This window comes from Ursus arctos, unplaced genomic scaffold, assembly GCF_023065955.2.
Source record: "Ursus arctos isolate Adak ecotype North America unplaced genomic scaffold, UrsArc2.0 scaffold_8, whole genome shotgun sequence".
NCBI classification, from domain to species: Eukaryota; Metazoa; Chordata; class Mammalia; order Carnivora; family Ursidae; genus Ursus; species Ursus arctos.
Window position 1 is genome coordinate 65374716 of NW_026623100.1, and position 14862 is coordinate 65389577.

The 14862-nt window shown below is 54.2% G+C and overlaps 2 protein-coding genes across 5 annotated transcripts in view; one reads left to right on the forward strand and one right to left on the reverse strand.

Annotated features, from left to right (window-relative positions):
* The window catches only part of OTOF (otoferlin), a 91605-nt gene extending 89515 nt beyond the window's left edge, over nucleotides 1-2090 (forward strand). For all 3 annotated transcript variants that reach the window (XM_026520462.4, XM_026520454.4, XM_026520472.4), the window contains one exon: nucleotides 1910-2090. In XM_026520462.4, the coding sequence (XP_026376247.3) occupies nucleotides 1910-2090 (181 nt within the window). The remainder of the gene's footprint in view (nucleotides 1-1909) is intronic.
* Nucleotides 2091-3565: 1475 nt separating this feature from the next.
* Nucleotides 3566-14862, reverse strand: part of DRC1 (dynein regulatory complex subunit 1) — a 37440-nt gene continuing 26143 nt past the window's right edge. Inside the window, exons 9-17 of one of the 2 annotated variants that reach the window (XM_026520418.4) lie at nucleotides 14584-14718; nucleotides 14075-14307; nucleotides 10719-10831; nucleotides 9452-9541; nucleotides 8834-8920; nucleotides 6613-6797; nucleotides 5477-5617; nucleotides 5043-5145; nucleotides 3566-3824 (exon numbers count right to left, since the gene is read on the reverse strand). In XM_026520418.4, coding sequence (XP_026376203.2) covers nucleotides 3768-3824; nucleotides 5043-5145; nucleotides 5477-5617; nucleotides 6613-6797; nucleotides 8834-8920; nucleotides 9452-9541; nucleotides 10719-10831; nucleotides 14075-14307; nucleotides 14584-14718 — 1144 coding nt within the window. In that variant the 3' untranslated portion in view covers nucleotides 3566-3767. The remainder of the gene's footprint in view (nucleotides 3825-5042; nucleotides 5146-5476; nucleotides 5618-6612; nucleotides 6798-8833; nucleotides 8921-9451; nucleotides 9542-10718; nucleotides 10832-14074; nucleotides 14308-14583; nucleotides 14719-14862) is intronic. The other variant, XM_057309132.1, reaches the window with a different exon arrangement.

The window sequence follows — 14862 nt, forward strand, 5'->3', positions numbered from 1 at the left end:
TGCCGCGCTGGTCTGCGGGGAGGGGCACGGGGACAGGAAGGAGGCCAGAACCTTCTGGTCTTCCTGCTCCCCCTCTGCAGGCACCTCGGCTCTCTGTCCCTTTCTGGGCAGGGGAGCCCCCTCCCTCTCTGCTTCCTGCTGGAATCCACCCCTCCTCTGAACCAGCCAGCAGCTGCAGTGGTGGAGTGGGGAGCCCCAGGCAGGCCTGATGGCAGGGGAGGTGCCCAGAAGTGCACACACTCAGCTCAGGATCCCCCCGCCACCATTGTGAGGCCCCCGCTACACCCTGAGCCTTTGTCCTCTGTGTCCTTTCTCCGCGCTCCCCCCTCTTGCTGCTCCAGCCGGCCAGACACGAGCTTCATCTGGTTCTTGAACCCTCTCGAGTGCGCCCGCCACTGCCTGTGGCACACACACCGCGGCGGGCTCCTCACACCGCGGCTGCTCCCCTTCCTCGCCCTCTTCCTCTACTCTGTGCCTGGGTGCCTGGCCAAGAAGGCCCTGGGGGCCTGAGCCTGGCATCCTGCCGGCTCCGGGACGCCTCACTTCTTCCTCTGGACTTCGGGCCGATGAGCTTGGCGGCGTGCGGCACAAGCGCGTGCACACACACGCGTGTGGCACACACACACACAATGAACACGGGCACACACAAGTGCACGCACACACACGGCAGCTTTCAAGCCGTCGAACAGTCCCGTAGGCTCTCAGAACCAAAATGCCGGTCGTACGTGAGTGCGTGTTAGGCCAGAGGGGCTCCGCAACTTGCCTGAGGTCATCTAGCAGATCGGAGCTAAGACCCAGCTTAGGATTTCGAATTGCCAACCCAGTGTTCCGGGCAGGACGCTGCTTCCTGTCCTGGGGACGGACTGACAGACTCTAACCCGGGGCCATTGGCAGAAAGCAGTTGACTTGTGGACGGGGAACGGGGAAGGGTTTGGCCAGGACTAGCCAGCAAGGCCTCACTAGCTCCCACCAGCCACCGCCTCCCAGCCCAGAGCCGTTTTCTGCCGAGTAGGACAGGGAGGCTCTCCATCCAGGAGAGCGGGAAGGCGTGGGGTCCTGCCCCTCCTGGCTGAGGCACCGCTCCTCAGCTTAGAGCAGCCGTGAGGGGCCGGGCACAGTGCCTAGCCCGGCACCTGCCTCTCTCTCCCTACCCTTCACCAACCCCGGAGGCAGGGTCCGCGATTAACCCCACTGTGTAAGTAGGAAACTGAGACTCAGGCAGGGGCCTCACTTGTTGGTTGCCCCTGGGCTTGGAAACCAGGTACCCTGAGAGGAGCCCCGCTCTGCCCTAAAGGTTCTGGAGGGCATAGTGTGTGTCCTCCGGGGGTCGCTGGGACAGGAGTTTGAAAAAGCCTCCTCGGTACATGAATTTTCTATCTTAATGTCTTCTAAAACCAACTGTTTTCGTAACGCCGACAACAGAAGGCAAAGCTTAGCAAGCCCCTCTGGTCCGGGAGGCCGAGCACAAGGTAGAGCCGCGAGCGCTGAGTCCCACAGGGGCTCCTCCGACCCTTGGCAGGCCCGGTGGGGACCGACGCTCATGTTCATCAGGTTGAGACTCGCCGGCTTCCCAAAGACCACGTGGGGCCGCCCTGGTGCCCAGACTGGGAGCTGGGGAGTGGAGGGGCTTCCCAGTAACCAGCCCAGGCGGCCCCTTCCATAGCCGGGTGGAGGCTGGAGGGCTGCCCGACTGCTCCAAGCCCCTCTCGGCCTTGGGAGGAGCCCGGGCGCCAGACGGTCGCCCGAAGAGCCCAGGGAATGGAAGCAGCAAAGCTGGTGCTTAGAAAGGGCTCGAACCCTGGCTCCAGCAGGCACTGCTTTTGGGCCCAGGGCTGTGACAGGGCCTGCTGGGCCCTAGAAGGGCTGAGGGCATGGGGTGCCTGACCGCGGCTCCCCCTCTGCCCCCCAGCCGGCCGGACACCGCCTTCGTCTGGTTCCTCAACCCCCTCAAGTCCGTCAGGTACCTGATCTGCACGCGCTACAAGTGGCTCCTCGTCAAGGTCGCGCTGGCGCTGCTGGGGCTGCTGCTGCTGGCGCTCTTCCTCTACAGCCTGCCCGGCTACACGGTCAAGAAGCTCCTCGGGGCCTGAAGCCCCACGGCCTGGCGGCGCTCCTCTCCCAGGCCTGGGCCTTTGCCCTCCTCTCCCTAGGGAGCGTGGGAAGCGCAGTGTCCACCCTGGTGGCCGCAGGCCCCGGAAGCCTGCCTCCTGCTGGCGGGGCTGGTGACCCACCCCTCTCATCCTCCCCCCCCCCCCCCCCCACGAGCCTGTTGCTTGCCTCCTGCCGCCATCTGGTCCCTGCCTGTGGGCTGGGAAGGGCGGGAAGGCGTGGGGTCCTGCCCTCCTGGCTCCTGGCTCAGGCACCGCTCCTCAGGCCACCCAGACCCTGCCCCAGGTCTTGCAGTGGCGGGTAAAGATTTAATGGAATTAACTGAGAATTAGCCAGGGCCTAGGGCTATAAAAAGAATGAATAAGCGAAAAGCATCACTCTCCCTCCCCCACAGAATGTTGTGGGGGCAGCCACACCACCCGTCTTTGTTCTGCACGTGTGGGCCAGACCCTTCCCACTAAGGGTGTGGAGGTGGCTGCTTCTGCCCCGCAGCCCTCTTGAGTGGCTTCCCTCCGGCCCAGGGAGCTGCCATGGTGGGTACGCAAGCCCAGTCCCTGCCCTGCCTGCGGGTCTTCATTGCTTCCCAGAGCTTCCTCTGCCCGGTCCAGCGCTCAGAAGCCCGGATACGGCGCAGTGAGAGTGACCTCCGGTGCCCCACCCCACCCCACCCCCCGTGCCCACCCGCCCTGCCAGGCCCTCGTGGAGGCCTGGCTGGGAGGTGGTACTTGCAGTGAGAGCTGGGTTTCTGTTAGCTGTTGCTCCTTTCTTGAGTGGTGATTTTTCTCTTAATAAAAGCAATTAAACGCTGAGCTGACAAGTCTGCGTTTGGCCAAGTGGGGGGACCAGCACAGGGGCACAGGGTCTGTGAGCCCTCTGAGGTTGGCAAACTCAGCACCAGCTGGGCCCCTCTGGCTCCTCCCCTTTGGATAGCCTCGTGGCCCCGGGTTCGAGGAGGGCTTAAGACTCTGGGCCACTTGCCTGGGCTGCCCACGGGAAGAGCCTGACAGTATACCAGGTAGAACCGGGGACCCCAAAAGCTCACCAAAAGGGCCCTGCAAGCCCAAGAACGGTCTGAAGGCTTAAGACCTTACAAGAGTCCAGGGCACGTGGGGGGACTCAGTCGCGTAAGCATCCAACCCTTGATCTCAGCTCAGGTCTTGGTCTCAGGGTCATGAGTTTAAGGCCCGTGCTGAGCTCCACAATGGGTGTGGAGCCTACTTAAAAAAAAGGAAAAAGACCCTGCAAGAGCCCCCAGAGCTCCAGCCTCCACTCATAGACACCACTGCCCCCAAATGCAAGAAGGGAGTCCCACACCACTGGCCTAGGCCCAGTCCCGCAGTGACAGGCCTGTTCTCCTACCACAGTCTGCGGCAGGGACAAAGTCTCCTTATGACACGAGGCAGGGTCGTGGGCCAGTATCTCACTGGACCTGAGCTCTTGGAAGAGATTCAGCCACAACTTTTTAAAGACTTTAATCATGACAGTGGGATAAAAGCAACTGCTCCAGGGGCCTTACTTTGACAGGCCCTATCACAGCAGCTCTGGAAAATCCAGAGTGGTCCCAGGCAGGTCCCTGGGAGAAACGTGCTGGCGGCGGCTCTGGCACCAGCACCCGTACCGGCGTCCACCCTAACACGGCAGCCCTTCTGGGTCCAGCTCTACTTCGTGGGCACCCGGAACACCTGCGTGGGTGGAACTTGCAGTTCGGAGTTGATCTGGAAAAGAAAGAGCGAAGCTCATTACATTTTTCCCAGGGGCCTCCTTCTTCATGCCTTCTGGGGGCAGGTGCACCTGCTGGCTCTCCTCAGGGCTCCAAGTCTCTGCAAGCATTTCCTCCCCACGTGCTTCCAGATGCCAGGGAAGGCCACAGCCGGCCTTCCTTCAGAAGAGAAGTGCTAAGGCTTTTGGTCTGGCTTCTGCTCCAGCTGGCTCACCTCCGGTAATGTTCTGAACCCTCTGCTCTGACCCCTTCACCTGTGCGTCCCATCCCTGGTCCAGCCCTGCCCTTCCCCGCTCCGCCCCCCCCCACCCCTGCTTGTGCACAGCCGCACGGACCACACCGTTCTCTCATGTCTGTCACAGGCCAAGAGACCATCACGACGCCGAGGCCTTACCATATCCTCTGTTCAGGTGTGGCCTGGGGCCCGAAACCACGGCAGGGCCACACTTCCAGTTCCTGGGCTTGTGGCTGGCCTCAGTCACCTCTCCCACACACAGCTGGTGACAGAGGACCTACGCCCAGCCCAGCGTGTCAAGAGCATCCTGACCCATGGCCTCAGTGCCGTGTGAAGGATTCCACACTAGCCCAGCAGAGCGAGCAACTGTGTGACGAATGGATTCTAAGCTCTGGAGCAGAGACATGAGATTTCTTCTCCTGCAAGCCATGGGGAAGTTGCCCCAACCATCACGGGAGTGATCGAGAGTGGGGGCCAGGGAACATCTGTCCCAGCTGGAGCTTCCTCTCGCCATGTCACATCCCCAGCCGGACAACCTGGGCCGGCAGAGTGGGAGGAGCCCAGGGCTCTGGGCCCGTCAGAGTCCCCAGTTTTGATTCTCCCTTTTGGAAGAATCATCTGTGCCCTGTCGACGTCACAGAGGGCTTAAGAGCAAAGAAGAAACCGCATAAAGAAGGGCTCTACGGCCTGTGACGCTGTCCCGGGCTGGGGCACGGCTTCCGAGAGCGGGCCGGCAAGCAGCTGGCACCACAGACCCCGGGCATCGGAGGGGCACTATTACAGCCCGGATGTCCTGGAGGCAACGTCCACTCCCTTGTCCGATAATTCTGTCCCAACCTGAGGTATGACTGCTGATATTTTCCATCACATCTTAACGCTCTCTTGCTTCTGGTGAGGGAAGAGACTCGTTTCCTAAGAGGAGTCCCACGGCCTCCCTCAGCCTCCTGCCTACGTGCTCGGAGGGTCCCTGTCACCCACCTTGGAATCGAGATACTGTTGAAGCAGCATCTGGAGCTCTGTGTTCTGCTGCTCCAGAGAGCTGTTCTCCACCAGCAGCTTGGCCCTCTGGGTCAGGAGGAGGCTTTGGGTGGAAAAATCAGTTAGAGGCTCACTGTAATCCTCCTCCATCCTCCACCAAGGAGGGGCCAGGGTCTCTGGGTTTCGTCTGGTTGGAGCTGGAAGAAGACCCCAGAAGCCTCACCCACCAGAGCAACCTTCCTGCCCTGAGCGAAGTGGGTTGGCAGGAACAGAACAGGAGTGCTGGGCCGGAGGCCACACCCCAGGCCTCTTCGGCGGGACCTTTCCTTCCAGTGGAAAGCCAGGGAGGTGGCAAATGCGGCCACGGCAAGCAGGACCCTTCCCCACCAACTGCCTGGCCCCCTCCTCCCCTGCGCAATGACACGCGCACTTACTGGTATTTTTCCAGGCCTGTGTACAGAGCGTCCCAGAGGCTCTGCGTGGTGTCGGGGATAACCGTGGTCAGGGCCTCCCAGTACTCAGAGTCCTTGGAGTTATCTTGCACATACTTCAACTTCACGGGTGCCCGAGAGTTCCTGAAGGTTGAGAGCAACAGTCGCATCGTCTCCACCTGGCACCCCGGACCCCACGCGGTGCCAGCCACCATGCCCGCCCCTCACAGACTCCCGCTTTCCCACCGGTCCCCTTCCCACTCTGCTATGCCCGTCTATCGGTTTTACGGCAGAGTCTCTGAAAGGGCACGTGTCCCTGGTGCCATTGTCGCCTTTGTGACAGCCTCACTGGAGTTCTATCCACCCCTTTTCTCCACCAGTTCACCTCACTGAACTTCCATCCCGCAACTGTGCCCATTTCTTTCACTAATGCATCTGAAACCCCTCTCAAAAGTCGGCATCCCCTCGAAGGTAGCCTGAATCCAGGACATCACCTCCACCAGGACAAGCCCCCGGCTGCTCTCCTGTAGCCAGCATCGCCCCCCTCCCTGCCACCAAAGGGATCCTTCTAAACTCCGCGGCTCTTGAGTACGTCTTCCCCACCGCTCAGGACCATGTTCCGGCTCCGGTCCGCTCAAGGATACAAAGGTCTTGGGCCCAGCGGGCAAGGCCCTCCAAGATCGGGCCTGGCACCGTCACCCACTGGCCACACTTCCCAGGGAGGACCCTGACACCAGCCACACCTGTCATGATTCTTGAATGCACCTTTCCCCACACTGTGACACCCTGCAACGCCCTTCCCCCCCAATTTATCCACCTAGGAAACTCCGGTTTGGGTGCCTAAAGCCCTCTGGGACACGCCAGAAGGGGTTGCCACTGCCTCCTCTGAGCAACGGGACACCTTGTTATGCCCTGGCCATCGTCCTGATAACAACGTGCGACCTCGACAAGGCCTACGCCCAGCAGGCCCCAGTACTGACCACTGAATGAATGATGCATGAGAAAATCCAAATCGCCTCTTCACCCCCTCCTTTCCTTCGTGTCCACAGATTTCTCCAGCCCTCCCCCATCACCCTGTCCTCCCCGCCCAGGTTCCAGCCACCTTCCCTGGGCCTCAGGCAAGCCCCCCAGCACCACACCTGGGTTTCTGTAGACCCATGACAAAGGCCTCCAGGATCTTGAGGACATCGTTGGGGTGGATGAGCCTGGGAGAAGGCAGGGCCTCCTTCTCTTCCGGTTTCCCTTCCACGAGGCTTTCCTCCTCCTGTCCCTCAAGGTCTGTCTGCTCTCCCGGCTCCAGGGCTGACATCGGGCTTGTTTGCTCCTGCGGGGGTGAGAGATGCCAGGGGTTGAGCTGGAGAAAGACGCAAGGGGGACTCTGGATTGGGGGTACACGGCAAACATGAGTGTCTGAAGACAGAAAAAGGAGAAAAGTTTACAGAAAGTTACAGAAAAGATGCAAAGGGACACATTTACAGGAAGGAAGAAATGGTGAAGGAAAGAATGGAAGAGGAGGGGGATGGGATCAGGAGAGGCACACGGGGGCTTCAGAACAGTGATAATCTTCTAATTCTAAATCGGGGCTCATAGGTGTTCGTTTTACTGATATTCATAAAGCTGACACCATATATATTATATATATGTGTGTGTGTGTGTGTGTGTGTGTAAATACACATATATATTTTTTTAATAAAAAATCATAAATTGTATTTTAATTTTTTAATTTACAAAAGTCTTCCTCCTACTCTTGTCTCGTGTTCATGCAGTTCACCTCCCACAGGCAAACCAACGTCATCAATGTCTTACGCATCCTTCCAAAGAAATCCTCTGTCCGTACAAGCAACGCCATCCCCCCCGTTTTCACATGAATGATACTCTCCTGCAGACACAGTTCTGCACTCGGCATCTTTCACATACCAATAAGCCTGAGAGATATTTTCATGTAAAAAATATGTAAGGAACTTCTTTGTTCTTTTTTCCACTGGTGCCCAGTATTCCACTGTCGCTGCGCCACTGATGAGGTCACCAATCCCTTCAGGATGGAATTTTGGTTATTTGCCATCTCCTCCCACTTCAAGCGGTGCTGCGACCAATGAGCTACGATAAACGCATCCTTCCGTCGGACTGAGACATAGCTGCAGAGCGAAATCCTGGAGGGAGGACTGCAGGGGACCGTGTATATGGTGTTGTCATCCATGCTGCCCTCTGTGGAGGCTGCGACAGTGGGCTCTCACAGCAGCGACTTAGGAGTGGCTCTGGTCCCCACACCAGGGCCGTCACGATGTGCTATCGAGCTCGCAGAGTCTTGCGTACGTGACAGGTGCAGATGGAATGTGGAACAGTTTTAATTTGCACGTCTCTTATTATAAGAAGCCTGGCTATCTTCTCATATGTTTAAAAGTGATTCGTATTGCCTCTTATAGGAGATTTTTGTTCCTATCCCTTGTCCACTCCATCGAGTTGTTGGTCTTTTTCTTCCTGGTTTATACGAGTTCTTTCTATATGAAGGAAATGGGCCCTTAACTGTGATACGAGTTAAGAACATTTCCCCCAGCTGTCGTCTGTATCTTAACTTTGCTCATAGTGATTTTTGCCCCACAGGGTTGTTGCTTTTTAATGTAGTCAAATAGATCCTCTTTTCCCCTCTTTATGGCTTCTGGGTTTTGTTCATCCAGTCATTTCTTTTAGGAAGCATATGAGGATACTCACCCTGGAGCCAGCAACATTAAACATATTTTTTAATTCAAGTTTTTAATTTTTAAATTAAAACGTTATAATATTTTTAACATGATGGCTTCTTCAGAATAGTCCATTACAATCAAGATAGGTATTACACGGGACGCCCGGGTGGCTCAGTGGGTTGAACGTCTGCCTTTGGCTCAGGTCGTGATCCCGGGGTCCTGGGATAGAGTCTCGCAATGCCCCGCTCAGTGGGGAGTCTGTTTCTCCCTCTGCCTCTGCTGCTCCCCCCTCCCCTTGTGTTCTCTCTCTCTCTCTCTCTCAAATAAATAAGTAAAGTCTTGAAAAAAAAAAAAGATAGGTATTACAGATGGGCCCTGCTTTGCAGGAAAGTGGTAAGGATCAAAATATTCAGAACTTGGTGGCACAAGGGCTCCGAGGGGCTGAAGCCTGGCTTTGAGGAAGAGCCCAGGAAAAGACACCTTGGGCCTTAGTGTGAGACCAGTCTCCCATCCAGAGCAAATTCTTTCCTTTGCAAATAGAAAAAGTAATAATACCGGAAACGTTAAGTTAGCTATCTCTGACATAAAACCCTCACTATTTCTCCAGAAGTATTATACAATGCCTTCTGGGGGCTTCCAGAATTTCAAATACTCTCTTTTTTATTGTACTTCACATTACCTGACTGGAGGGTGAATGATAAATTCGGTATTTGAGGAAGAAGTTCACCAGCTTATACAAGTCGTCCTCACTTTCAATTCCAAGGGCCTGGGGGAAAAGAGGAGAATTGCTCAAACACCACAGCAAGAAATCCACCGGCTGCGAGAGTTAACAGACCTCAGCTCCTAAGAGCAGGAGGTTTGGCTGTTCCCCCGAACACTGCCAGCACCTGCCATGGCCCAGAGTGAGGCCACTCAACACCGGGGAAGCGCAGTGAGATCACATCCGAGCAGAGAAACTATGCTCAGAGGCAGGAACAGCTCTGCACAGGCCCGGTGGCTATAAGAATGCTAGAGGAGCCTGGACACACATCTGAGTTTAGGGGCGTTGGGGAGAACCTCCAATCTGAGAGCCAGGCCATGAGAAAGAAGCTGGTGGAGGAAGGGTCAGGGCTGGGAGATGACTCTGTGGCCAATTTGTGGCATGGAGAACGAGGAAAGGGAAGGAGGTGACCCCGAGCCCAGGGAAGCCTGGGAGACTCACATCTCTTCCCAAGGCCAAGGCAATGTTGGAAAAACAGAGGACTCTGGCTTAGAATGAGGTCCCCACCCCATGTCAGTTCAGCCCAGGGGGACTCACTGAGAAGATGGCATCCAACCTCAGCAGATAGCATTCGTTCTTCTCCAGGGGAAGCAGAAGGCTCAGCAGCTTGCTCTCTATGAGGAAACCCTGAGAAGGAAGATGACATCTCTCGTCAGAGACAGGTTTCGGAAACGACTGCTGGGACTGCAGTCTACCTCTGTGTAACTCTAGGCGATGACACCACAGAGCAGGACCCCAGGGATGAGACTCTGGGCAGCAGGACCCCCGAGGATGTCCTTCCTGGGATGCCTGAGAGCCCTTCCCGGGGGACAAAGCCAACACGCATCATGGATTTCACTCCCCCACCTCAGAAGGGTGCAGGCTCGCCTCACCCACACGCCCCTGGGCAAACAGCTAAGTTCCCCAGAGCAGCCCAGACCCGTCCAGTCACAGATTCCTGCCCGCCCAGTGTCACTTCGCTCAGAGGCTAGCCCTCCAATATCCGTAGACCAGGGCCGCAGGCACTGAGCGGGAGGAGAGGGAGTCATGGCAGGCGGGGGACACACCCGATCGCATCACCGTGCACATGAAGTGGGGGGCGGCTGGGGAGACTGCGAGCCTGGCACCCACTCTGAGCTGGCCGGAGAGGTGGCCACTGGCGGCAAGCCTGCAGAGAGAGGAGTACCCGCCTGCTGTCTCTTTCAGCAGGAGCCGCCCTCAGGGCCAAGAGCCAGCTCTTGGCCAAAGAAAACTGTCCCAAGGTGATGGGAGGCTGCCAGTCCTGGCTGCGCCTCTCTCACTCATCTCAGAAATGCAGGCTCATGCACCAGTCGTGTTCCCGGAACGCCTCGACTCCTAGCTGAGCCAGCGCCAAACGCTGGACACGAAATCCAGTGCGTATTGCTGAGACAGGACAGATCTCCAAAGCCTAACACACCCTGAGTGATCACTCTGAGCTCCCAGAGGAAGGCCACGTCAGCTGCGGCCACACCACTCGGCAGGTGGGTTCACAGACGTGAGACTGGAGCCCTTTCTCTTGCAGAATCAGCTTTTTTTTCTTTTTCCTTTTTTTTTAATTAGCAGGAGCCCCTGGGCCAACTTGGCCCACACCTCGCTGACCCACTAAGGGAGGACCCATGTGCCAGCGGGGGTCAGCCCTGAGGCCGGGCCTCTCCGTGAAGGACACTGCTTGCGCCCTCCTGCTTCCCGGGCCGCGTCTGGCCGGCCGGCCTGGGCAGCAGCAGCAGGCGAGAAGCGAGGGCAGGGAGCGGGCAGAGCCAGCGGCCAGCAGTCCCTCGACGCAGCCCCACGCAGCCGGCCTCACCGACTCGTCACACAGCAGCATCAGGATCTTTCTGGTAGTTTTCGCAGAAATCTGCTTCGGCAGGTCAAGGTAAGACTCTGCTTCCGAGGCGGTCTCCTCCATCCCCTCCTCTTCTGCAGACGGGGCAGAGAGGAGAGAGAATGGGAGAGACAAAGGAGATCGTCGCTTGGCTTTGTTGATTTTAAGCAACAAACGGCTTTCCCGAGAACGTTTACCTGTTAAAAAGCCTCTTTAGGCCCCATGAAGTCTCCTTCGCTGAAGAAATCCTAGTATGTGGCAAAAACGGGTTGGGGGGGCGGTGCTGGATACGAGACTAGCGGGAGAATTCTGCCATTCTACAATCTTCGCTGTTCTTAATTTCATCTCCCTGCCAACATCCTACTCCAAATCCGGCCACGACCAGGAAGTGGAAGGGACAGTAGGAACCTATTTATTCTCACTTGAGAGAACAATCTAGCACATCTGCTCGGTGGATTCTAAACCAGCAGCAGATCAGAAGCAGCCAACTAAACCCTGGTCCAAGGGGTGGCCTCAGTTCTCGGCAGGAACAGGTAGCTCATAGCAAGAGCCAAACATTTTCTTACTTAAAATGAGAAATTTAAAAATGTTTTGTCCTATATATTCCTCATCTGAAAATAGTCCTAAGAAATCACTGTCCTACCAGGTTTTACTAGTGGTTCGAAAGAGAAAACGAGATCATGTAAATGAAGATATTTTTTGAAAAGTACAAGATACCATGTTGCTGGTGGAAACGCAAAATGGTCCCATCCGTATGGGGCAATATCCAGCAAAACTATGAGGCATTGACCCTTTGACCCAGAAGTCCTACTTTTAAGAATCTATCCTAACAATTCACCGGGAAAAATATGCAGACACAAATGCACAGAGCGATTTATTGCAGCAATGTTTGTAAGAACAAAAACAAACAAACAAAAACCTGAAAAAAATCCCAAGTGGCCACCAACAGAACACTATCTGAAGTTATAGCTTGGCCACACAACGGAATACCAAATAAAAACAGCATGAGGAATGTGTCTTCTTACTATTACAGACTCAGCTTCAGGAGACTTTGTAAGTGAAAAAAGCAAGATGGAGAAAAGCATATGCTCTCATTTAAAAAGTGGGTCTATATAAATATAAACAAATATATATACACATTTGTTTTTAAAAGCAATTGAAAGATAAACCATACATTTTTAGATAGTTGCCTACAGGAAGAGGGACAAAATAGAGTGGAGAGTATTCTTATCCTATACTTCCTCCAGTATACCTTGCTTTGTACATTCGACTTTGGAAGCATGTAACTATATAACTATGAAACAAAATTAAATTGTAAAAAGCAATCCCTAACAATCAAAAGTAAAACAAAACAAAAAGACCTAAGTATGTATTCGGTTGGTGACATAACCAAATAGAAACTATTCTAAGTGACTTTATTTTTTTTTTAAAGATTTTATTTATTTATTCGACAGAGAGACAGCCAGCGAGAGAGGGAACACAAGCAGGGGGAGTGGGAGAGGAAGAAGCAGGCTCACAGTGGAGGAGCCTGATGTGGGGCTCGATCCCAGAACGCTGGGATCACGCCCTGAGCCGAAGGCAGACGCTTAACCACTGTGCCACCCAGGCGCCCCTCTAAGTGACTTTAAAAGACACCAATCGGGGCACCATGGGGGTTCGGTCAGTTAAGCGTCTGCCTTTAGCTCAGGTCATGATTCCAGAGTCCTAGGATCGGCCTGCGTGGTCTCCGTACTCAGCGGAGAGCCTGCTTCTCCCTCTCTCCCTCTGCTCCTCCCCCAGCTCTCTCGCTCTCAAATACATAAACAAAAATCTTTAAAAAATAATAATAATAAAATAAAATTTAAAATAAGTAAAAAATAAAAGACAGCAGTTTGTCTGTACATTCCTAGTGGAATGTGTCCTAGGAGTAAAAAGAACTTCAAGGAAGTTTAAACAATTTTTAGTAATCATTCGTTAGGAGTAGGTTGATATTTTATTCTGCAACTGTTCTGTGGTTGTGGGAAAAGCAATGAGTGATTATTCTGGAGTCACTGTGCACCAAGATTTTCAAGTGAGGAGAAAGGAGATATACTTTGATAAGGTTAAGTAAAAATTCTGGCATCCTGATTATTACGAAATGTTAGGAGGAATACAAGATTTATTTTATGGTGAAAATGTAATTCCACACCCTATGTTCATCCACAATTGACCCATCCCAAGCAATGAGCACTCCAGCTCCCAGACTGTGGTTTCAGAATACCATTCCCTATTTAAAAGGATCAGGTCTCCTCGACCTTGAGAAATGGCCGATTACAGACTTGAAGCAGGAAACACATAATGTGAGACTGGCAATCTGGTCATTCTGGAAAGTCAGGAAGCTATCGACTACTACTGAGGTTGTGTCAAAAGGACCCAGAAGCCAACATGAAGAGACTCCCATGGGCCAAAGATGGGACAATGTGAGCATCAATAAGCGTGATAAGTGCGGTAAACTGAAACACACCAAATTTGTTTAAATCCAAGTGTGTTCATAATGATATATTTTTTTTAAGATTTATTTATTTATTTATTTATTTGAGAGAAACAGAACGCGTGCACGTGCGCACGCAGGCGGGAGGGGCAGGGAGGAGGGAGAGAGAGAAACTCAAGCGGACTCCTCGCTGAGCAGAGAGCCCCATGTAGAGCTGGATCTCACAACACTGAGATCACAGCCTGAGCCGAAACCAAGAGTCAGACGTTTAACCAACTGCACCATCCAGGTGGCCAGGGATATTAATTTATGAAACGTTACTGGTCACCTTTGGAAGATGCTAGAGACCCAGCCCATTTATTTTGAAAACTAGTAAAGAGAGAAAGAACAGCATCCTGCTTTTCCTCTATGAACTGTGTCTCAGGGTAACAAATAGCTGATGAGGGGAAGATTCTATTTTCAGAAGTGTCCCAGCTAATAAATGAAGACGTATGATAGAATTTAGAATATTGCCTTTTCGCAACCCTGAAGGCAATTAATGGATCTTAGACAATGACTACCACTGGTTGTAGCCTCCCAAAGAGAGAGACAACCTACCACTGGTTTATCCCAATGGAGGTACACAACTGGGTACTCAGCAAAACCTGACCGAGCCTGAATGTGATCAAGCTTCCAGATCGAGCTACCAGATTATAATACAGGGAAGAGGGTAAAGCTATAAATTAAATTAGAGACTTAAAAGCCACGACTATAGACCTTCCAGCTATGAGAACTCCTCCCCCTTCTCTGGACTTCAGTTCGCTCATCTTTGAAACGAATGGTTGACCTGATGGCCTGACAGGCCCCCAAGCTCTAGGGCTCTCGGACTCTGGGACGCCATTCCAGTCACCTGCTTGCATCAGCACCTCTTCTAATATCTGTGTGGCAGACTTCTGCGGCTGCTGAGAGAGGGGTCCCACGTTCCTCAGGAACCAGAACTCAGGTGCCGTCCAGGGGAGCCCCAGGTGATGGGTATGAATGATCCTGTCGACATCAAGGGCCCTGCTCATCAGATCCTTTGCCTCCTCTTCATTCATCAGCCAAATCTCCCGAAACTGCTTGTCATCAACGACAGCAAAATGCCTGCGGAGGAGCGTTGCTCAGCATGGAGCGGACCCCGGGGCCTGGCCTGGGTCCCCCCGTGAGCAGGAGGGCGAGCACTGATGTGGAGCTGTGCTGCGTCCTGGGCCTGGGTCACCGGCCCTCACCTGTGACAGACTGGAGGCCGTCCCCACACCTCTCAAGAAAAGGCAGGTGACATGCGAGTAGAGGGACGGGGAAGACAGCACAAAGGACTCCGCGTGCCTGGGCCCACCTCTATCTAGGGCACGTGCCTTGGGACGCGGGTCCCTAAGATACCTCATGGCTTTCTGTAGCTCCTTGAACTGCATCACGAGGCGTTTGTAGTCGGAGGTCAGCGACTGGTTCTCCTCCTGAAACTGCTTGATCTGTTGGGCGTACTTGGATCGCAGGTTGTTCAGGGTATCGTGCAGTCTGCGGAGCAGAGGGGACCGGGTTCGTCTGCAGCCGAACAGAAGCTGTGGTGTGTGCTCCTCCCCGGGACTTCACACAGCCTTACAGAACCCAGGGTCAGCGCGGTGCAGACGCAGAGAACCTTCCCGTTCATTCCCAAACCCG